This window comes from Brienomyrus brachyistius, chromosome 2 (assembly GCF_023856365.1).
Source record: "Brienomyrus brachyistius isolate T26 chromosome 2, BBRACH_0.4, whole genome shotgun sequence".
NCBI lineage: Eukaryota > Metazoa > Chordata > Actinopteri > Osteoglossiformes > Mormyridae > Brienomyrus > Brienomyrus brachyistius.
In genome coordinates, this window is record NC_064534.1 from 20,704,120 (window position 1) to 20,728,520 (window position 24,401).

A 24,401-nucleotide genomic window follows, 5' to 3' on the forward strand; every position below is an offset into this window, starting at 1 on the left:
TATGAGATCATATTCCGAAATCTTTCAGCCCCATCAGGAGCGTTAGACGTTCCTGTCATGACTTGTTGCTGTACCGTACATTATTGCCATTATCTCTAGTGAAGATAAAGAACTACAAAACGCTTAGGGAACATTCATTTCACAACAAAATTTCAGCCTCACTAAGTCTCAAAGAAAACCCATGCCAATGAAGTGTAAAGGTGGTATTTTTGAAACAAGTAATATGATCCAAAATTGTTGTGCACTGGAAAGATTTATTAAACTAAAAAGCATATTTGGTCTTTTCACAGAGTTATAGGATATTAGGGTTTCTTTGCTACTAAAGGGATACAATGTACCAAAAAAGCTACGCAAAAAATCCCATCCGTCCATTTTCTGTAACTGCTTGTCTAATTCACGATTATGAGGGGCCTGGAGCCTATCCTGGAGGCTATGGGCACAAGGCAGGGAACAATCCAAGGTGGGGTGCTAACCCATCACAGGGCACACTCACACACCATTCACTCACACACCATTCACTCACACACCATTCACTCACACATGCACACCTACGGGCAATTCGGTAACTCCAATTAACCTCAGTATGATTTTTGGACTGTGGGGGGAAACTGGTACCTGGAGGAAATTCTACGATGACTTGGGAAGAGCATGCAAACTCTACACACATGAAGCCAGGTCCCAGTAGTGTGAGACAGCAATGCTAACCACAGCCCCACCATGACACCCCCAAAACAAAGAATATAATTTTTTTTTCTTTTTTATATTTTACTGTTTATTTTTTTATGTCTTTTTTTTAGCTTATATCTCTCACAGAAAAAGTTATACAAAATCTTCTTAAGAAAACTTCTGAGAATGTGTACGTCTCAAATGGTTTCAATGAAAACCTCATCCAGGTATTGTAGCGAGAATAACATTAAATTGAATAAATATGTTTTCCAGATATGATGCTGGGCATGACATCATCCTCAGCTTTTGCCTCATCTGCAATTGGCTGTATTATGACAGGCAAGAAGTAGCGTAATACTGGTCCAAAAAATAAGCAGTACAGGTAATTCAACCCACACTTTTTTTGGATTTTAAATATGCACTATATGGACAAAAGTATTGTAACACCTGGCCATTACACCTACAGGAACTTTTATAACATCCCATTCTGAATACATAGACATCAATATGGAGTTGGTCCCCCCTTTGCAGGTGCCACTCTTCTCTGAAGGCTTTCCACAAGATTTTGGAGTGCAACTGTTGAAATTTTTCCCATTCATCCAGAATATCATTTGCGAGGTCAGGCACGTTGGACATGAAGGCCTGGCTTGCAGTCTCCATTCTGGTGCATCCCAAAGGTGGTCATCGCAGTTGAGGTCAAGGCTCTGTGTGGGCCAGTCAAGTTCTTCCACACCAAACTCACCCAACAATGTCTTTATGGACCTTGCTTTATGCACTGGGGCACAGACATGCTGGAACAGAAAAGGGCTTTCCCTAGACTGGAAGCATAGAATTGTCTAAAATGTCTTGGCATGCTGAAGCATTAAGAGTTCCCTTCTTTGGAACAAAGGGGCCTAGTCCAAGCCCTGAAAAACACCCCATACCATTATCCTTCTTCCACTAAACTTTACAGGTACAATAAAGTCAGGCAGTTAATGATCTCCTAGCATCCGGTAAACCCAGACGCATCCATCAGATGGCCAGACAGAAAAGCGCAATTCATCACTCCACAGAACATGTTTCCATTGCTCCAGAGTGCAGTAGCAGCGTGCTTTACACCACTCCATCCGACGCTTGCCATTGCACTTGGGGATGTGAGGCTTGCATGCAGCTGCTCAGCCTCATTCCTAAACGCTTCTACTTTGCAATAATACCACTTACAGCTGACCATGGAATATTTAGCAGGGAAGAAATTTCACAAAGTGACTTATTGCAAAGGTGGAATCCTACGACAGAGAGCATTCTGTAGATCATAAAGCTTTAGAATTACAGTGGAAACCGCTAATAGGAATTATATCTGTCTGGGTGAAACTGACTGATATAAGCAGATAATTATCGCCTTCTCTTTTTCCTTATGTCTCAGGCAGATTACCATCTAATTGACATTCATGTATTTATTACATGAATATAATGTAATAAAACGGACAGCATTCTGATTCTTTCAAAATACAGTACAGCTGTTTATAACACTTTTCAGATTACAGTACCATACAAATTAAATTGGTGAACTGTATAATTCCAATATGCAATAATACAGTACTGTATATAGCTTATTGTAGCTTAGCTGCTGCATCTTGTTGGCTCGTTGTTGGCAGTTTATCATAAGCTTTGTCACAGAGAGAAAATTACTTTCTTTTTCCCATCATGTTCTCTGTGCATGCAGAATTAGCCTCAGGTAGCTAGCAGAAGCAGACCACAAGGGTTAGGGTTAGGGTTTTCCATATGTCAAAATGTATGGGAAAAAAAACCAAAATGAACATTGGAAATGGACTACTTGTTTACAATAAGTGAATTATTGAAACAGAATTTTCATCGGAATGATTCTGTCCCAAGCTTTTTGATCCATATTAGCGGTTGATCACTATAACTGCGATCACTATAAGCGGTTTCCACTGTACTTTGGTTTGGCCCATCCATCTTCCAACCACTTATCATAGTCAGAGTCACAGGGAGCCTACCCAGGCATAGGGGACAAGGCTTAGGTACGCCCAGTCTATCACAGGTCACATGCATGCACACACTATAAGAGATTTAGAGATGCCAGTCAACATAAATACAATGGGACTATGGTATGAATCCAGAGAACCCAGCGGAAGCCAAAGCAACATGGGGAAAACGTACAAACTCTCCACACCAAAGCTGGGGTTCCAGCCCCAGCCCTAGAGGTGTGAGGTGACAATGGGACCCTCTGGGCCTCCATCTCATTCATACATAGCAATACACAGTACAGTTTGGGTTTCTAGCAGCAAAAAAAACAAGAAGAAATATTGTGCAAAAAGAATAGCTAACAGTTCAATAACAGGGTAACACTTTACTTGAGGGGACCCAAATACTTAGTCGTAACTCAGTTATTACTGAAGTACAAATCATGAGCAAATATAGCAGCCACTTAACATGAAAGATGCATCATGATTCATTAATGAAGAACTAACATGAGATCAATATTTCACTTGTTACAAATACTTGTTCCTTCAGTAATCCCTTCAATACTTCCTTCAGTAGTTCATGGAGGTTTACAGAATGAATAGATGTAGTAAATTGCTTGAGACATAGATGCATCACGATTCATTAACAATGATCGATCATGACATGAGTATGTATCTGAGACTAACTAAGACTAACTGAGTTTGTGGTTAATTAATATATAAGTAATAGGATAATAGTACATTACTTGTGCCCCCTCGAGTGAGGTGTTACCGATTACAGGTCAAAATTCAGTTTTACATTCACGACTGAATCTGGGTTATACACAGTGTAACTGGGTGCAACTCATATGTTATACTTAGGGTTAAGGCTGGTGACAGCAAATGAGGTAACTAGTAGACGGGGATCCCAGTGAAGAGAGTAAACAAATAGATCTAAGATGACTGGTGGATTAAATCAACCATAGTCTCTCGTGAGCACAGTCGTGAGTCATCTGGAAGAAACAGTGAACCAACAAAATTAACACAGCACCTTTCACTTCCTTTAAAGCTCAGTTTCAGCAAGAGTGCACAGTTTAAGGGAATTATACAGAGCTGCTAAGTTCATAAGATGCTCCTCATATTGGACATCGCAGCAACCTACACAGTTAATACATACTTATAATTTAAATAATTAATAAACTGTGACCCAATGCACACATTTTCCATAGAAAAGAGTCCCAGTCAATGGAACAGTAAAGCACTGGATGACAGTCATACAGAGAAAGTTGCTTTTGAGGAGGCAGTTAGCACTTTCATCCAGAAGACCACAAAGGTTATATGCAAAGTGTTTAGTGACAATGACCATCGTTGAAAGCGCTATATAAATAAAATTGAATTGAAAATTTAATAGAAATCTCTAAAGGTTACAATTTATCAACCACAGCAAGTTACTGTAGTCCTGTTATTAGAAAGAAACAGTGGCAGTTTCAAGTCAGGAACAGTGCAGCCAACGTGATCTAAGTTAGGATCCTAACGACTAAGAACCTCATTACATAATAATACGCAATTATTAGTTTGCAAAGTTAAACCAGAGCTGGCAAATCTATGTAAAATGCTGCCACCTAGTGGACTATGTCAATATTGATCATCCATCCATCCATCTCGTCTGAAGCCACTTATCCTATTCAGGATGGGGTGCCTACCTAGTGCAGGACACTCAATATTAATCATTTTTGAGGGAAAAGCAATGGACAACTGAGCATAAATTTAGTCAGTTATATCTGATTGTGTTTGTCTTATTGTAGCACCCACACCTGAGAGTTGATACAGACAGTCTGCATGGGTGACTGCATGAAAGCTAGGATTCTCAGGAAACAGGAAAGGACGGCAGGAACCCCCCCTCTAATGTACAGTAAATATCACAGTATTGGAAAAACTAGCTAATCTCTGGAATACTGACAGGTTCCAAAATTCTGACAATCTTATGTTTATTGTTTAACATGTTGGTATTTTGTTTCTCAAGCAGAAATATTTCTTCTGATGCTTTTGAAAGCATGTAGTGACTAAAATAGCATGCATAATTTTCTAGTGGAATTCCTTAAAACTCAAAGCAATATTTGAATATGCTAATTAACCACACACTTTTCATATTCAAAGTTACACAATTTAAAAAAAAAACAAGTATAAAGCTAAGAATTTTGAATTAACTATTCTGAGTTGATTGTTGTAGACTAACCATCTTTCTCACTTACCGTTTTTTGTAGTTTTAAAGATCTGATAGAGTAGCCATAATATCAGCATGAAGGAAACGAATGGCATACTGTGAGATATGATGGCGGCCAATGTCATACTGTAGGAACCTGACAGAGAGAGCGTTCAGGAAATCACACACTGCAGTTGGCACTTCGATATGGACTAATGGCAAAGAGCAAGAAGTACACTCACAGGTGAGGAGAAAGACTGTCACAGGAACACTCTGGGCCCCTGAGAGGCTGACAGCCATGACGCTGACGATGTACTCTGTGTGTGACCAAAGGTTGCCAATGGTCACATGACTGCTGTGCTCGGGCCTCACACTAAAGCCAGAGTCGGAGCCATCAAGGGAATAGTATGACACATTATACAAGCATGACTTGTTGGTTCCTGAACTCCAGCTAAGAGTCACAGAGTTTGAGCTGATAGATTCCACCATTACATTCACTGGCGGGTCCAAGCCTAGAGGAAAAGCACACACATTAAAAGGAAATTAGTCTGGGTAATCTACACTCTGTTAAAATCCACCAAAACAGTATTTAAACATCTGTATTTACCACATCAAATCATATATTTACTTTGTGATATTTACGCGTAAGCCTAACTGTGGGGGTTTACGATAAGTGTTAGTGACGAAATTACACTGTAATAACTTTTTGAATGAATTTGCTCAATCAAGATGACAGTGAGTATACTGCTGGTGACAGTGGGGGGTGCACAGGTTGTCCAGAGATAGAAAATGATATCAGCAGCTGTGGTATTTCAACCACAATGGAATTATGAATGTAAATGTGGCATGTCTGAGAGAGTGAGCAGATCATATGTAAATGTGGCTTGTGTGAGAGAGTGAGCAGATCATATGTAAATATGGCTTGTGTGAGAGAGTGAGCAGATCATATGTAAATGTGGCATGTGTGAGAGAGTGACAAGATCGTATGTAAATGTGGAATGTGTGAGAGAGTGAGCAGATCATATGTAAATGTGGCTTGTGTGAGAGAGTGAGCAGATCATATGTAAATGTGGCATGTGTGAGAGAGTGAGCAGATCATATGTAAATGTGCACTTAAGCTTAAGGTACTTTTCATGGCTATACAGATGGGGAAAATTGAATTTGACTTTAAAAATAAAGATAAAGATGCTTTATTGTCATTGTAAATAAGGGTCAAATGAAATTAAAAAAAAGGTATGACGTACGCATAAGGACACTGACAGAGACTGGGTCACTCTGAGTAGCCCTCCTCATGACGGTGGACACTGAGAAGTTGTATGTGTCTCCAGCAGTCAGGTCACAGATTACGGTGGAGCTGGAGTTTGACAAGTAGGACGTGCGGCTCCCCTGAGAGGCAGAGATGTAGCTCACGTTGAAGCTGTACTGGACACCCTGCATGGGGGCAGGTCTGGGCCAGCTCAGGCTCACGCAGGCCGTCCCCACAAAGCTGACTTCGATTTCGAGCGGAGGAACAGGCCCTGAAAAGCGGGACCAAAGTGAATACATTAAATATTCAAGGAGAGCAGATAAGGAGACTGGTCTGCGGAACAAACTAAGGACAGCGGGTGGCACTGTGGTTAAGAAAGTGCACTGTTAATCCAAATGCTACAGGATGAGTTCTGTAGCACACTAGCAGGCCTTACTCCAACAAACATCGAACTGTGCTATGTAAGCAAAATAAATGCTGGAAATATGGTTGTACACGTGAATTACTCATTCATCCATTATTTATATGTGAGGTTCTGGGAGTGAGGAGTTTGTGTCCAGGCAGCCACAGATTCAGGTCCTTGGTGTCTAGCTGCCCTTTATTTGGGGAAAATTACTATCAGCATTTCTTAATAAGCTTTTACTTGTGCTCTGCTCAAGGTGGGCTAATAGAAGCAACCCAAGACCTGGGGAGCTCACCCTGGCAGAGGAAGGGTCGCTTCTCCATGCAGATTCGCGGGAGGAGCTTCTGAGCTCCCATCAGACTGGTTTCAATGGTGCCGCAGTCTCCGTGGCGACTAGGCCTGTACCACGGGCTGTAGGTCAAGGCCTTTCCATCCACCCAGTTCCAGCCGCTCGGCTCCCTATAGTGCAGCCCAATCCAGAAGCTCCCGGTCTCACGCTCAACATTTTCAAGCAAGGTGCACAGCTGCTCTTCAGTGTTTGCAACCACCAGATCCACAAAGTGCATCTGGCAGTACTGCCGCGCCTGCTGCCAGCTCAACAGCCGCCACACCGGTATGAGCTGCCCGTGTCCGTGCCCGACAGGCCACCAGGCACTGTGACATAACACTGCAATGGGAGAAGAATGAGCTGTTATATTAAGGGCTGGGAACTAAGCTTGTCCACTCGCCTGAGCCAAGTACAAAGGGCAATTGCAAAAAACTCAACACTAGTTCATATTTTTACAGAACTAGCCCGGCTGGCTGATAGCCAGTAAAAAAGTGTCCCATTTGCATTTCGATTTTTCAAAAATATGACAGCTAAAATCACCTAAATTTAAAATCTTTTAAGAACACTGATCATAACAAATAATAATAGTTAGTTACAATGTTGCACGTTCTGTAATCCTGCTCTGTTTTTCCTCATTTAGCATTTTTAAATGTAAAAAAAAAAAATGCACTACAATTTTCAAGTCACTTTTACAAATATTTAGAGAGACATCTATATAAATTCAACTTTTACAAGAGGAATATCTTGTATACATGTGTTAAAGGTAAATGCTAAATAAAATCCATCCATCCATCCATCCATGCATCCATCTTCTGAAACTGCTTGTCCTATTCAGGATTGTGGGGGGTTCAGAACCTATGGGTGCAAGGTGGGGAACAGCCCAGGATGGGGCACCAACCCTTTGCAGGGCACACTCACACACCATCCACACACACCTATGGGCAATTTGGCAACTTCAATTAACCTCAGCATGTTTTTGGACCGTGAGCGGAAACCGGAGTACCTGGAGGAAACCCCACGACGACATGGGGAGAACATGCAAACTCCACACACCCTGGCAAAGACTTGAACCCAGGTCCCAGAGGTGTAAGACAACAGTGCTAAACATTGCACCCCCATGCCCCTCCCTAAATATTAATGTACATGCTAATTGTGAATGTTAAATGGGTCACACTTTACTCGAGGGGACATCACTAATGTAGTAGTACATGTTTGCTTAATGCATTAATTAACCAGTGATTAAGTGTTAGTTACATACTGATACCAAGCATCATTAATCAATCAAGACACTTCATGTATTCCATTCAGGCAGTATATTAGATAGTTAACTAATTAGTTAATAATGGTAAGACTTCACTTGAGGGGACAAAAACTCATTTACTACTCAAGAACAGATCATGAACTAATATATATTTCCTTATGAAATAGATGAACTATCATGATTGATTAATGATTAATGTACATGGGATCAGTACTTAACAAACCCTTGGTTACTGGTTAACTAATGCATTGAGTAAGCGTACTACTGTATTATTCATGTCCCCTCAAGTAAAGGGTTACCAAATAATCTAAAAGTAACATTCAGTTTTTGTGTCCTACAACAAATACGATAACTGGCCACGCCCCTAGTCTGTAATATCCATTTTTCTCCACATATCTCTGGATATGCGGCTTACATTTGGATGAAAGGATTGTCTGAGCACCCGGGTTCCTTGCCAAGAAAGACGAAGAAGTTCACAGACTTATGTGTAATGTTTGCATATTCGTTTTCACTTCTATAACTAGTCTTTGCATTTTGCCAAAGCTGCAGAAACACATACGTTCTCAATATACAGTATTCTGCATATTTGTTGCACTACCCATATTGCACCATTTCATCTCTTGTAGCACTATCCTGTTCTTATTGCCCCTTGTCCTGTTTGCACTGTTTTTTGCCCTGTTGCCCCCCCCTCCCCGATGCACCTGCTCTCTCCCCTGCAATTCGTGCACAAGAATTTTTATGATACATATGAACAAAGTGATTGTGATTTGAGCCAAGAATGCAGTGGTCGTCATTTGCTTTATCAGTACTTGCTGCTTTATTTGTCAAAACTTCAGAAAATGCTCACTGAAATACAAAAATGCACTCGGACAGATTTAAGGCACAGCAAATTCTTGCTGTTTTGTCTACTCGACCCTTTGTGTCTCCCTCTTTTACATTTAACATCTCCAAAGGTATAGTACCATGCATTACTAACAAATCATACAGAATCAGCAGTCTGGCATCTAACCACTCTTTCTGGATCATCTGGACTGGAGATGACATCTTCAGACCCTGAAACAGCAAAGACATTTAAACAGTTATTTGCAAGTCAGGGAGTACGCCATGTGACAGATATTTTGACACAAATAGTGCATCATACCTCGATGCAATACAGCGCTATTCTCAAGTTCATAATTCCAGCACATGGGGAAAGTGTTGCACAGTGTAAGGCAAAACTAAATCCTCACACGCACAGTAGCTGATGAATAAACTGCCAACTGTATATACAACTGTGTGTATCTACTCTCCTAGGTCAATGCACACTGCACTTTAAATACATCACTTATTCCTGTTCACTGTACATTGCACAACAATCACTTCATCTGTCCCCAATTGCCACTTTATGCACATTTGCAGTCAATGTACAATCAGTTGTTTATAGTGCAATCTAAGATTCCTCTTTTCTTCTATTTTATTATATTCTATGTATATATTGTTAAAGTCATTTTATATTGTCTGCACTTTTTATACTCTCAACTATTGTAAATTGTAATTTAATTCTTGTTTACTCTTGCTTGCACAGTCTTTGGATCGGTCAGGGCTCATCTCACTACATGTTGTACTTGTTATAACTTTGTATGTGACGAATAAAGAATCTTGAATCTTAACTTCAGGGCAGGACATTTGGCTTACTTACTCGGTGCAGTACCTATTTTGTCTGTCAGTGGGATCTCCATGCAACCTAGCAATTTTATGGCATCAGCTTACCTCGTATAAATTATGTGGCACAAAAAGCCATAAAATGACTTGTACTGACGTTAGGTTACATCACTCTCCACAACCATAAACAGAATGGCGATTATGGAAGGTGGTATTGTTTAACATGCTAGCAGAAACCAAGTCGATGTTCACCATGAAGCTGGATTTCTTGCTTAGATGCATTTTTTGTCGCGTTTAAAGCAGGCTGGGCTAAATGTACAGCAACGAAAATACAATTCATTTAAACTGGGCTACCTTAAATCGGACTAGTTATCCGGCTAAGCAAGAAATCCAGCTTTGTGATACAGATGCCAGCTAACGACATCAATTCTGTTATCTACAGAACCGAACACACAGAAGCACTAGTAATTTTGGCGTTTGGCTCTTACCATTGAAAAAGTGACGTCTGCAAAATCTGCCGCTGTGAAGGTTCTTCTCAAAATGATCAGCTCTTAAGATTCTGCGTAACCATTGCTGTCGGTAATAAAACTCTCTCTCCTCTCTGGATCGTTTTTTTAAATAGAATGTTTAATTTTTAGAAACTTAAATCAGTCTTTTACCTTTGTTGCTAACACTGTTGTTATTGTAGTCAAAACAGCACACTCGACTATGGCACACATGAAAAAAAGAGAACATATACAGAGTATGTTAATCAGACGAGAAATGCACCAACATGACGGATGACGGTCTTTGCAACCCTCCTACACCTACATCAGGCAATAATGATGCGGTGGCTGTTTCAGTACAAATCGCTGTGCCTGGTGTAGGTGTTATTCAGTCCTGAAGAGTTACCCTAATTCCAGCTGCAAATGCACTTTGTCAGGGTCAGCCCTTGTTGTCACACTCCGTGTCCCTTCCCCGTTTGGCCAGCAGGCGTTGCTGGTCATTCTGTTCCTGTCAGCTGCATAGCTTAACTTGTTCAGCATGCGGTTGTCTGTGAACCCTCCTGTCCTGTGTTTGAATCCCACCTCCTCTGTTTAGTTCCTAGTGTTTCCATTTGTATGAGTTTGTCTAGTTCCCGTGTCAGATTTTTGTATTCCATTTTGGTTTCTTTTGAGCCATAGTTATATTTTATTGGGGTTTGTTACTCCCAATGTTAGATTCTATTTTTCCTGTTTTCTTGGTTAGTTCTTAGTTCCCCTGTTTTAGTTCCTTTGAGTTAGTTTCATCTGTGCCCTAGCTGTTTTCCAGTCTTTGTTAATTAGTCTCACCTGTTCTGTGTTAGTCTTGTTACCTAGTTTTAGTTTCACTATTTAGGTCCCTGCTTCTGTTCAGTTCCCCAGTGGTTCGTTGATTGTGATGATTCTTTTGATTGCGATTGTTAACGTTAATTGTGACGTTTCGCTGTGTTTTTGTGCTTTTTTTATTTTTAAATTAAACCCCGTATTTTCCCGACACCTGGAGTCCCGTGTTTTATCTTCTCGCAGTGATCCCAGCCCCAGCTAACATTTAACGTTGTCCCAACGTTGGTAGAACGTCGGACATAACGTTGGCCCAACGTCATTAGCAGACGTTGGCCAGACGTGTATCTGCACATCGGGTTTACGTCAACTCAACGTTTGCAGCGAACGTCAAATGCACGTTGTCCCAACGTGCAGTAAACCAAGTAGTGGTAAGCAAATGTGTGCAATTCCCTGGGGTCAACGTAAAACCAACGTCCCACGGACATTATGGGGACCATGTGCCAACCTACTTTCAATGTCTGGGTTACGGCAACTCAACGTCTGCAGCTAACGTAAAATGCACGTTGTGCCAACGCTCAGTAAACTAAATATAACGAAGAAGAAAATGATCAAAATTCTCTAAAAAGGGAACAAAAAGACACACATACTCAAATTTTCCAAATTAAATTTATTATATTGTCTTAAAATAAATTTTACAAGGGATATGAAATATTAAAATCCTCATAAAATCTAACTTTTTACATGTACAAAGTTCCGAGGTACCAAGTAAAACTGACATCAAGAAATGCACATCAGGCATTACCCAGGATGACATCAACAACCCAAATACATGTAATATAGAATGTTTGAGGTCACAACTTGTTGCCTATAATTTATTTCAGGTAACCCTTAACATTCCAGTTGTTATGATAACAGCCATGTTAACAGGACATTGATAAATAATTCAACTCAGCAGTAACAATGAAAAATGAACATCATTAAATTGCATCACAAATAATAAAATCACCTTGAATTTTAAAACATTTGTACCCAATTATGTTAATTTTCTTGTACTTTCATTACAGGTAATACTTGTATTCTATGTACATAACACATGGTCCATTGTGAACGCTACAGTTTAATAAAGAAATATTAATATGACATTACCCTGCTTACACAATACATGTTTATGCAGAAAATGATTTAAAAGATATCCAGTTATATATCAGTTTTTTGGTCCCTGTCACAACTGTGGAATGTGTTAAACAAGTATCTGTACTCCGACCTAACACACAGCCCATTTATAAAATACCTATTTTAATACTATATAAGTTATAAGTTATATATTAATATATTAAGTTACTTGTTAGGCATTGATTCAAACAATTTTAACCGAATATTCAGGAACACTTCAAAATGAAAGCCATTATAAACTACTTGACAGAAGCAGATATTTAAACAAATATTGGAACATTTAAGACTAGTTAGAATAGTGGATGCCAACAGGACCAAAAAATGTATCAACGCCTTTTTTAGTTATAAATGTGACCCATCACAATTAAACACTAAACTTCTTCCCTTCGGTAACTCATTCTGAAAGAGTCTGCAACTCTTACTATAGCGCCTTTCTTGAATGTACTGACCTTTTAAATCAGTGTTCTTTTAGGATACAGCTGAAAATATACTATTCAACTCAAACCATATGAACAACATGGCAAAAGAATTCAATAATGCACAGTACATTACATAGGATGTTTTTATAATATGATTCAGTTCAATGTTCCATTCAGTCCTCATCCATTTAATCAATGAGAGGTAATTGCACAATCCTACCACAATATCAGTGAGATAGTCTTCCAGTAGGAAAAATAAAGTTCAAACCGTGTCCCTTCGAGCCGGTTGTGACGTTGTCTCAGCCTCTTAAAGCGCGAAATCCTTGGGCAAACCTCGCCGTCCGATGTCCTCGTGCACGCGCGTCTCCTCACACATGCACACGAGCTAGTGAACTTTCGTCGTTATCCCTCGATGCCCGGGAAACTCTCCCGGGTGGAATAAAAACCTGGCCAAAACTTCTCTGGTTAAGGTCGTTACCGTTTCAACCATCTGCAACACTGTTTTAACTAGAAAAGATCCGAAATTCACCTTGAAAACTACAAAATTATTCAAAATTCGCGTCTCTGCTGCTTCTTTAGCCTACTGCCGTTAGTCTCACTCTCTCCTATGCACTACATTACTGCGCATGCACGAGGAGAAGGGAGGGGCACAAAATTTTTTTTATATGTAAATGTTTTCACGTGTAAATTAGACTATTTAACAAATCTTTGTTTCATGTCTTATCTTATAGTTAATTATTTACTAACTATTTATTTATTTTATTATTTACAATATTTGTAACCTTGGTTACAGACGCGATGAACGTCTGTCGGTAAGCTGACGAAAACTTTCAACAGGATCAAGTTTATTTATTAGACACGCCTTGATAATAGCAATATAATTATGTCTAAATAGTCCTTTGAGAGTTTGCATGTTGACCTATGATGAACTCTTTAATTGGCAATTGAGAGTTGGCACAACATGCATTTTACTTTAGCTGCAGATGTTGAGTTGACGTAACCCAGACACTGAATGTAGGTTGGCACATGGTCCCCATAATGTCCGTGGGACGTTGGTTTTACGTTGGCCCTAGGGAATTGCACACATTTGCTTATCACTACTTGGTTTACTGCACGTTGGGACAACGTGCATTTGACGTTCGCTGCAGACGTTGAGTTGACGTAAACCCGATGTGCCGACGTTCTACCAACCTTGGGCCAACATTAAATGTTAGCTAGGAAGCTGTCATGGTTGTGGTATACTGTACATTCTGGACGTTGGCTGCACGTCTGGACAATGTCCGGGACTGACCATGAGTTAGTCAATACCCGACGTTGTCAGGACATGAAGCCAACGAAGAAAAGGGATTGTTATGGAATCCTTTAAACTTTTTCTGTGGAGGTATAGGTTGTACAGTTCATCTTGATCTGAAAAGAAATCTGTATAAATTCGATCTTGGACATAGAGTAAAGGTCTATGAGACGTCTGCCAGACGTTATGCCGACGAAAAATTTGGACGACATCAAGTGTATTTCATCGATTCAGAAAGAAAGAAAATTAGCCTATTAAAAGGCAGTTAGTGTATCTAACAAACAATAATATCCAAAAATCTTATTTTCATTATGTAGACCATTATGTTGGCCAGACGTTGTGTCGACGTCCGCTTTTGACATAACGACCAACAGCCGACGTCGGCCCAACTAACCAATGCTAGCTGGGGCGTTTCATAGCAAAATGACCGGACTGAAATACATAGGACTCAATGGGACTTACAAGAAACAGCTAGTAATGATTGGGATCGCACGTGAGGTTAATGAGGGGGCGTGGCACACGAGAGGACCTGACTAGCGGGTTATGACACGATTTTAATTACTTCAGCTAATTCGCCCGGACTTACTGTTGCCATTTTGACGGATACCAGGGGGGACTCAACATCGTACTTGAACATATCTACGGAGGATGGAGAAATCCCCAAATGTTATTATTCTGCACCAAATATCAAAGATACATCAGTTGCATCCTCGCCGAACGAGACCATGATTCCCATGATTCCCTGCACCTCAAGTACGTTCTTGGAAGGCAAGTTAGCAAGACCGGTCTTGTCAAGACCACAAGTATGGTCTTTGCTTTTTTGGTATTGAGTTTCACCCCTGATGTGGCTGAACCTGTTCATCTCTATGTGAAAAACTAATGTCACACACTGGGGACATGGCCAATTGCCGTATTTGTTGCAACAATCAGTTTTTGAGTCTTACATTTAGATTGAACATGTAACATTTACATTTAACACTTGTATGCACACAACATATTTCTCTTGTAAAAGTTATAGCACGAATTTATATGAATATCTCTAAATATTTGAAAAAATGGCACTTGGAAACGTATTGCAAGTAAACGTGGAAAACCTGAGGATTACAGAACGTGCAACATTTTACAGACGACACCCCCTAGCTGCCGGCATGTCAAAACTGAAAATTATTTTGATACTAAATAAAGACACAAAAAAAATAAATTCATTTTTTATAAAGGGTTATTGGAGTACCCGTTGACCTGATGAGTAAGGACCTCGATTTCGTAAACAAATGTCCGAAAAATACTTGGCTTTACGTGGTTTACGAGGTGTACCAGGCGTTTATAGACTTCTATGAGAAAACTGATGGCGAAATCGACCATTTTTTTAAGCTGAAGTATACCGAAAAGTCATTGTGTCGCAATGGATAATTTCAGTGCAGTTTTTGAAAGAAATAACGACAAACCATAGCTTGGCAAAAGATAAAGAAATGCAGTTTACTTTCATGAAAATATTAAATGTCACATCTCTGAACAGAGGAACAATAAGTTAAATATTAAGCAATTTTCGTCAGTTTTTCTCTTTCGTACAATCAATGCGCCCTGCTAGTCCATAATAAGAAGGTTGTGTGTAATTTGCATGCATATGAAATATTAACCACTAGATGGCGGCAGTCACCCTATAATAATAATGAAAGACTCCAGTGAACTACCTTTGCCCAGGATAATATCCTGTTGCTGCATGTGGAAGCACATATGTCAGATTGCTAATTCATATTCATAACCTCATCGAAACTACTGCCCGTGGACTAAAAACTCTCTGTTACAAGTGTATCATTACAGTGACATCGCCACTTTTTTAAGGTAAACGTGGTAAAGGAAATCAAAACCTCTTAACTGAGAATTCTTTTCCATACACAAATGAAATACTGCTCTTTAATACCGCGTAACGTGCACAGCGGGTAGAGAAAGTATGAAATAATACATAAAATGTGTATTTTACCCCAGATCGTTGCTTGGAATAGCATTGCTATTCATGAAACATGCTCGTTGCGTCCTCTGTGTCTCCCCCTTTTCTCAGCCCCCGTGTCTCCAGATTGATTGACCCAGAGCTGGATCTCCGTTGAAATACACGAGCTCTATGAATGCTTCTGGCCACCTAAGCAGACGGCGCTCGCTTTATAAACTCACAAAGTCCCTTAAACCGGTTCGTCCGGTTTGCCACGAACACTTATCAAATGTACTGCAGCAGGGATGTGAGATGGCCAATGGATAACTTGCGAAACATTCTTTCCATTACGTGTTACGTGATTTTGAGTAATTTAACCTGAGGGTCACATTTTCCGAATCTCTTCCCTTACTGATTGTTCTTAAGAATGACTGAAAAATGTGAAGGCCGTATGTCATTTTGACAGATTGGATTAGATAGTTTGTTAGCTAATTTGCCTCTAGGAATATGGAATGTGAGATGGCTGCCGGGAAAGGAGCCTGAGTTGGTGCAGGAGGTAGATATAGACTAGATATTGGTGGGCTCACCTCGACATACAACTCTGACTATGGAACCAGCTGTTAGAGATGGACTGGACTCTATTCCACTCTGGAGTTGCCCTTGGTAAGAGGTGCTGGGTAGATCTGGATCTACTCATAGCCCTCTAGTTCAGTACCAGTACATCATAATGCACCCAGTTGAACAAGAGGGTTGCCTCCCTTCGACTTTATGTCGGAGGACAGGCTTTGACTGTTTTCTATAAAGGACAGGCTTATGCCCAACGTGAACCCAAGCAATACTCTGTTATTGAACTTTTGTGCTAACCGCAGTTTGTTCATAATGAACACCATGTTCAAACATAAGGGTGTTGTTCATAAGTGCACCTGGTACCGGAACACCCAAGGCCGCAACGCGATGGTCGACTTTTAAATTGTACCATTGGATCCGCAGGCACATGTTTTGCATACTCGAGTGAAGTTGTGAACTGATCACCACCTGGTGGTGAGGTAGATCAGACGGCGGGGGAAGAGGTCAGATAGACCTGCATAGTGAGGATGTACTGGAAGCATCTGGCAGAAGATCCTGATCTTCAACTTGGACCTCCAGGATAAATTCTTGTACATCCCAGGGGAGGCTGGGCTCTTAGAGCATAAATGGGCCATGTCCCCCAGCCTCCATCGCTGAGACGGCACAGTGGAGCTTTGGCCGTGAGGTTGTTGGTGCCTGTCATGGTGCCGAACCCAGTGGTGGACACCAGCAGTAAAGGGAGCTGTCAGCCTGAAGAAGGAGGCCTGCCGAGCTCCGTTACCTTGTGGGACTCCTGAAGCTGTTGACAGGTACCAGCAAGCCAAGCAGCCAGCTTTCACAGCTGCTGAAGCAAAAACTCAGGTATGGGAGGAGTGTAGTAATGTCAAGGAAAATGACTTTTGGTCAGCTTGAGAAGATTTTGCCAAACTGCCAGGTGACTCATGGGGGAAGCAGGGCTTCACCCTTGCTGTTTACAGCAGGGATGGAGAACTGTTGACCTCAAAAGGGGGTATAATCCAGCAGTGGATGGAGTACTTTGAGAACCTCCTGAATTGCACTATTATTACCCGTTATTATGGGCCTTTAGTTCCCTGTATAACCGGAGCAAGAGTTTGGTTCACATTGCCATCGATAAGTAAAAATTGTTCCTGTTGGTGCTGGACTCTGCCAGGGCCACCCTTTGTCACAGATTCTGTTCAGAATCTTTATGGACAGAATTTCTAGGCATAGCCCATTGTAATTCTGTGCTTAATGAAGTCATGTCCTTTGTAATAGTCACAATTAAAAATTACGCAATTCAAGTTGAGTTAAAGTGGTCTTCATCATCATACCGTCCATATTCATTTATGCAGCGGCATGAAATAGCGGAGATCACAGTACACGCAACATACAACAGTATTGATATGGGGAGAATTTTCACAAAAAAGTGCAAAAATGGGGACTAGGTCACAAGGGTCTATATGCATAGTGCAATATGTGTACGTATGTGAACAAGAAGTAAGACCACAGGGTTAAATAATATTAAAATTAATGATTTATAGCCAGAATAAGGACAGCGATGTGCAATGGGCAACGGACAGAGTATGGCCCGGCCTGGCACCATATTCTGCCTGGGAGAGACTCCAGCCCCTCACCCACAATAAACATCGATTGGCCTGCACCTACCCCCTGACCTCAACCCTATCGCACTCTTTTGGGATGAACTAGACCAGAAATTGCATATAAACATTTGGAAAATAGTAACATCTATAGTAAAATATGATTAACAATGATAACATGCTTTATTTGATGTTTAATAAACACTAGTTTTTTCAAGAAACCTATGCAATCAATGCCGTTGATGTTTAATAATAATATGGTTACAGTCTGCCTCAACTGTTAGTAACATATTAAATAATAATAATAGATACTTTATTGATCCCTGTGGGGAAGTTCTCTTTACGCCTCTTCCGACTGCTCTCTGTAAGTGAGAGCAAGCTGGCCATGAAGGGCAGCTACCCAGGCAGCTGGGGGTTAAGGGCCTCGCTCAAGCACCTGCAGATGTGCTGAGGCTGGGCTTCAACTGGTGATCTTCTGATCACAGGCACACAGGCTTAGCCTGCTGGGCCACACACTGCTCCCCCCCCCTTCCAAAAAAATAGGGGAGAGCATAAATGCAGTCCCCCACTGCCATAAATTATGCAGTCGAGATTCCCCCACTTGGAGTGCAATGGTTAAGCCTCCACCTCGGAGAACCACCTTCCTGATCATATCTCCCCTGCCAGGCTTTCCCTTAGAGCCAAGGACATCTATTATTAAACACAGTAAATCTAAAAATAGCTATTCTTTTTATAGAAGCATGACAAACAAATGATGCAGTGGCAGAAGGAATGCGTGATCGGCATGCTCACGCACAACTGCCAGCCCGCATCACAGGTTTATAATTGTAGTACAAATATGCACCAACGATGACGGACAGCAATGCAGCAAAATGAGGAAATACATTTAAATAGATAGTATAGAATGTATTATATATACAGTCAATGGCCACTTTGTTAGCTACGCTTGGCTAGCATAACATTATATTTATTTATTTATTTATTTATTTATCTATCAGACGCATTTATCCAATGTGACATGCAAGTGAGAAAACAGGGAATACCCTGGGTGGTCTGGCACCGTAGGGTGGCTTTCTGCAGAGTCCACCCCCCCACCCCAATATTGCCCCCAAACAAAATTAATAGATAACCCCATACAGTATTTGACCTACACAAGGCAAGATTGTTCTCAGCCTATTCATTACGCCACCAAGACATAAACACAAAGTTAACAACAATTTGCCATTTTTTTACATGCATATTAAAAATGGATGGATTATTCCAACCTGGGGCTTGTAGTGAAGAGTGTTAAGTGGTGAAATCTGAGAACTAGAATTGTAACAGTATTTCAGAAACTGGTATTTTCAGGCACAACCATCTCTAGGATTTACAAAGAACAAGGGGATATTTTCTTGCCACACTTTGGTCCCCTTAATACCCATTGAACATCATTTAAATGCCACAGCTTACGTGAGTATTCCTGCTGATCATGTCCATCCCTTTATGGTCACAGTGTATCCAGCTACTAATGGCTACTTCCAGCAGGATAACGCCCCACGTCCAAAAGTTCATATCATCTCAGACTTGGGTTTTGAACATGACAATGAGTTCACTGTACTCAAATGACCTCCACAGTCTGATCTCAGTCCAATAGAGCACCTATGGGATGTGGTGGAACGGGAGATCTGCATCATGAAGATGCAGCTGACAAATCATGCAAACTGAAATAACGAGCAACAGAAATAAAATTTTGTTAGTTAATTTGTAACAACACAATAGCACAGGGTATCTGGCTGCTAACTAGCTAGCTAGCATCTGTTTCACAAGACAAAGAGTAAAATATCAAAATAATCCAATTAACTAGCTGTAATAATAAAATACCATAGTATTTATTTTCTTTTTTCCTCTCCTTCTTTCAGTGAGAAACCACACACCATTCTGTCTTTAATGGGGGCTGTGGGTGGTTATCCCGTCAATAGATGTCTATATATTTTTATAGTGTAAAAAACTGTAATGTCACTCGCACTTTTGTGTCCACGCGTGAATTGACGGCCTGGTCAATGTCACCTATAGGGCAGGCCAGCCCTGACTGGAGCACTGAGGTTGAGGGCTTTGCTCTTGGGCCTAACAGTGATATCACACTACCAACCATGGCATTTGAACTGATAATCTTCTGATCATGGCCACAGAGCTGTAACTCACTGTGTATATGTGGGTAACACTATAGTTCAGGGATGGGGAACCTGTTCTATGGAGGGCCGGTGTGAGGTTTTGGGATGGCCTCTCAATCAGCCAATAACAGTGAGTCCCCAGGACTGGAGTTGAGAACCACGGCTTTATCATTGGCTGATTGTGAGGTCATCTACAGCGGCCCTCCATGGATCAGGTCCGCCACTCTTGCTAAAGTATATCGTCAGTGGGTCGGCCCCACTTTTGCCTCCAAAACTACTTCAAGCGTAGATGAGTTGCACTTTCAGAGAAGTTTTTCCATATGTCACACTCAGCTGTTATTTTTGCAGTTGTGGCTTTTCTGTTAGCTGTAATGGGTCTGGTCAATCTGCTTTGTATTTAATCATTAATAAGGTGTTTGGCCACTGACTGAATGCTATTTTTTTGTAAACTATAGACGCTGTGTGTGAAAATCCCAGGAAGGCGGCTGTTTCTGAGATGTGTGAGCCACCATGTCTGGCACCAACAATCACACCACGGTTAAAATAACTTACATTGCACTTACATAACTTACTTTTTTTGCCTTGCAGACGAACACCGTTATGCTCCCTGGTTGGGTTAATTATTGGTTGCCAGCTATGTCCTGTTTGCAGGCTTTGAGTGAAATCGTGGTTACCATCGGTCTGCCTGGGGCTGATCGCTCCCTGCTGGTGCACAGTGGATTCCTGCTGGGCTGCCATACACACACACACACACACGCACACACACACACACACACACAGAAACGCAACTGAATATATGCAGCATGCAGACAAGGTCAAAAGCGTCACAAACGTGGCTGAAATGAAGGTGCAAAACTGGAGGTTAGAAGATTCAATGCGAACAGTAACACTGGGCCCCCAACATGTCTGATGTTCATACTTTTCACTATGAGTCTTTTTTACATGGAACACTTTTCGTTATTGGGACCCCTGATGATCACAAGACCACATCCTGTCCTCAGTGAATAAATGCTCTGCAGACGTCAGAATGTGACAGACTGGCTGCGAATCTCCAGAATGCTGCTGTGCGGACCCCTCAGCTATGTCTTGCCCCCTCTCCTCCTCCTCTTCCTGCCATTGGGTGAGTCTGTGCTCTGCTGTATCTGCACCATGGGCGGCAAGGGTTAGGGGGAATCACTGAACAGCTGAAGGGTACCTGGAAATGGAAAGAGGACACAGGGCAGCAGGCTTAAAGGAATAGGCACGTAGATAGATACAGGATACTAGAGTTTAGAGAATGATAGCAAAGGTGAAGAATGGGTAACAACAGCTCTGTTGGTCACATTCTAAACGCTCTTTGTCTCTGTATGTATTCCACAGATGAGTGCGCAGTGATAGTAGATGGGGCTAAGGTGCGGCCACACTCTCTCCCCTACATGGCCTATCTGAATGGGTCGTCACTCTGTGGGGGGGCTCTGATCAATGCCACGTGGGTGCTGACAGCAGCTCACTGTAAGGGGTGAGAGCTTACTCCTCTTTGGAAGGCAGCCCTCGTCGACTGCAGATTCCCAACCTTTCCGTTCACCATTCCGTGCCGATATAACCGAGATCCTTCCTGCCGTTTGTGTGTGAAATAAAAGGGTGCAGAAGGTGCTGCTGGGAGTGCACTCCATCTCTAAGGATGACAGGGCAGGCTGGCAAATGAGTGCAGTGCATAAGATTTTTCCTCACCCCCGTTATGACCCCAAGAGCCACAACAATGACATCATGCTGCTGAAGGTCAGTGCTGCACCTCGTTTATCATGACTGCTAGCCAGGTCGCAATCTTCTTCGGTTTCACTCAGAGGTGGAAAGCTCAGGTCCAGAGAGTATAAAAAAGTCACGTAGAACTCAAGTGGTTGATTGAAACAAAACATTGGTTTAGATTTGCACTTTTTGGAGCTGAATTTTCAACCTCTGGTTCCACTATTTACTGAAAGAGCAAAGGTGTGGCCTAGCTTGGGAGGGCCAGACTGAGAAGTGCTGCTCTAACATTACAGTACATTCAATTCCAGTGCCTTCTATTTAGGGGGGGGAGGCGTCTTCATTTTTCCACAGCTAAGTAAAAAGGTGGAGAAAACGAGCACAGTGTCATTCCTCCCACTGCCTGCCTCGAGGAAGGAGCTTCAGGGTGGGGTGAATTGCCTGGTGGCTGGATGGGGGGCCACCAAATACCAAGGCAGGAAGTCAGACGTCCTGCGTGCAGCCAACGTCACCGTCATCGACAATGCTGTGTGCAACTCGAAGAAGTACTACAACTCGATGATCACCGAGAACATGCTGTGTGCCGGGTCTCAGGGCAGGAGGTACTCTGACTCCTGTCAGGTGAGCTTCGTCTTCCTTGTTGCTTTTGTTGTGTCTGTTCTGGTGAGCGATATCAAGGGCATCGGCTTGTTTTCAATATTACTAAAGATCAAATCAGCAACGACCCCCTCATCCCCACAGTACTCCCACAACACTGGTATGTCCTCACTGTCCATACACAAGTCTATGCCCTTGAGTGCTGTGCATGGCTGCGGCAGCAGCTGCGTTCCCCTGCGCACACTCCTCTCTGCCCGCTTCTTTCCCGAGTGTGCGTGTACTGACGCGCTCCCTCCATCACAGGGAGACTCTGGGGGGCCTCTCCTGTGCAAGGGGGTTCTCAGAGGCGTCGCATCCTTTGGAAAGAAATGCGGCATAAGGACCAAACCCGGCGTGTACACAGCTGTCTCCGAGAAGTACATCGAGTGGATCAAGAAGACCATCCACCGAGCAGATGGCCTTCAGCCATAGATATAAACACCAGCTTCCCCCGCGGCTCAAAATCACTGCCTTTTATATGTGAAATGCTTGTTGACAGAGCTAAAATGTATTCTTGTGCTTTTTCATATTAAAGGCCTGATTTCTTCTCTGTTTTCTTCCATTTTCATTAAAACGGAATAGTTTGCCCTCCTCCCCATAACACTTTGTGTAAGTGTAGCAGTGATCCTTCACTGTATGTGTAATGATGAAATTATATGCGTTTTAAAGGAGGAAGCTCAGAGACACACTGGTCAGCAGTGTGACCTCACACAGTTTCCCCAACTCTGTGGCGTGTGGAGCATCCGTGTTCTCCCCATCTTTCATGGTTTTCCTCTGTTGCCTACCTGCAATGGACAGGCGCCTCATCCAGGGCATCCGCTGCCATGGATAAATGGTTGGAAGGTTGGATGGATGGATGGATGGATGGATGGATGAATTTTGAATTTAACATATTTTGTATCTAGATTTCTGGGGTCATGTGTGAGGCGAGAGACAAAATACCTTGTAACCAGCAAAGAAAATATTATACTATTATGAAATATTATAACGTCACAGTGATAATGCATGAAAAGAGGGTTGTCACCAAAAAAGCTTTATTCTGCAGATAAATATTTCCTGTTAAATACAGTTTCTCTGCCATAATAAAGAACGTTTTCTATGAAAACCATGAGCAAACAGATTCCTTTGTGTTTTTCTGTCCTTGGATTGTCTCCTGTCCCTTGCTTGCATTTCATTTGACTATCCATGGCTTTGGAACCGGAACTTGGTTACTGATTTTTGGAATGAAGCCCTGTGCCTGGACCCTAACCTGTGAGTGTCTTGTTTCTGTGACAGTAAGGACTGGTGTGAGAATTAGTGCTACTCAGATCTACTCTCATATCAATAGTCTATGGTCTTTAGCGCTCATGGAGAAGAAACCCATGCTGGTCGAATTAAGAACAGGACAAAGCTCTCTGTCTGATCTGTAGTGTCTGTAATGCATTCTCCAGAGGTTCAGCTTCACAGAACTGATACCATTCACATCCTCGCAAACATTCTTCTCTTCATTGATTTTATTCTCCCACAAAATATTCTTCTACAAAACACATGTAGGTGCTAATATCAAGTGGCCTTCAGAGCTGCAGCGAATCGCTCGTCAGGACTTAAATTCCATCTCACCCTCTGTAGTCAGCTAGAGAATGCTGCCTGCTGATTCCTCTACCACAGGAAGAGAAGTGTCACATCTCACAAGTCTCATGTTCTTCATGTGGCTTTTGCAAAAATGAGATTCCAGGCACTGAGACCCCCTCAGCACTATGAACTGTGCAGTGTCACCACTCGCCTGTGTCTGTTTCGGTTTCACTGGTGGGTGTAAGCACGAGTAGAAAGACGTATGCATTTCTTGGAACTAGGAGATTGGTTTTGCAACTAAACACACGCATTTTAACCATGTGGTATGTTTGGTCAGTTCTGTCAGTGATGCACTGCAAAAAAAGGAACAACTGTAAAATATATAAATACAAA

General features: G+C 41.8%; 2 protein-coding genes and 1 pseudogene across 2 annotated transcripts; 1 reads left to right on the top strand and 2 right to left on the bottom strand.

Moving 5' to 3' along the window:
- Positions 1–292: 292 nt before the first annotated feature.
- On the bottom strand, positions 293–15,982 carry LOC125725685 (uncharacterized). Its single transcript, XM_049002554.1, has 6 exons — positions 15,839–15,982; positions 6,757–7,128; positions 6,057–6,329; positions 5,055–5,324; positions 4,862–4,969; positions 293–3,622 (listed from the first exon to the last, which is right to left on the bottom strand). The coding sequence occupies exons 1-6, from the start codon at positions 15,861–15,863 to the stop codon at positions 3,564–3,566; spliced, it is 1,107 nt and encodes a 368-aa protein (XP_048858511.1). The 5' UTR covers positions 15,864–15,982; the 3' UTR covers positions 293–3,563.
- LOC125725700 (granzyme A-like) lies at positions 14,507–23,524 on the top strand. Its single transcript, XM_049002555.1, has 6 exons — positions 14,507–14,610; positions 21,119–21,219; positions 21,459–21,597; positions 21,719–21,857; positions 22,176–22,442; positions 22,722–23,524. Exons 1-6 carry the CDS (start codon positions 14,522–14,524, stop codon positions 22,887–22,889), a joined length of 903 nt encoding a protein of 300 aa, XP_048858512.1. The 5' UTR covers positions 14,507–14,521; the 3' UTR covers positions 22,890–23,524.
- On the bottom strand, positions 18,490–18,620 carry LOC125732345 (U1 spliceosomal RNA; annotated as a pseudogene).
- Positions 23,525–24,401: the final 877 nt, after the last annotated feature.

Bases quoted from the DNA above. Each gene is read 5' to 3' on its own strand.
- LOC125725700 (XM_049002555.1), top strand. From the start codon at position 14,522: ATGTTATTATTCTGCACCAAATATCAAAGATACATCAGTTGCATCCTC. The intron at 21,598-21,718 runs GTGAGAGCTTAC...GTGAAATAAAAG, and splicing joins ACAGCAGCTCACTGTAAGGG to GGTGCAGAAGGTGCTGCTGG. The intron at 22,443-22,721 runs GTGAGCTTCGTC...CCTCCATCACAG, and splicing joins GGTACTCTGACTCCTGTCAG to GGAGACTCTGGGGGGCCTCT.
- LOC125725685 (XM_049002554.1), bottom strand. From the start codon at position 15,863: ATGCTATTCCAAGCAACGATCTGGG. The intron at 7,129-15,838 runs GTAAAATACACA...CTCCCATTGCAG, and splicing joins ATTCCAAGCAACGATCTGGG to TGTTATGTCACAGTGCCTGG. The intron at 3,623-4,861 runs GTAAGTGAGAAA...TGTTTCTTCCAG, and splicing joins CTTTAAAACTACAAAAAACG to ATGACTCACGACTGTGCTCA.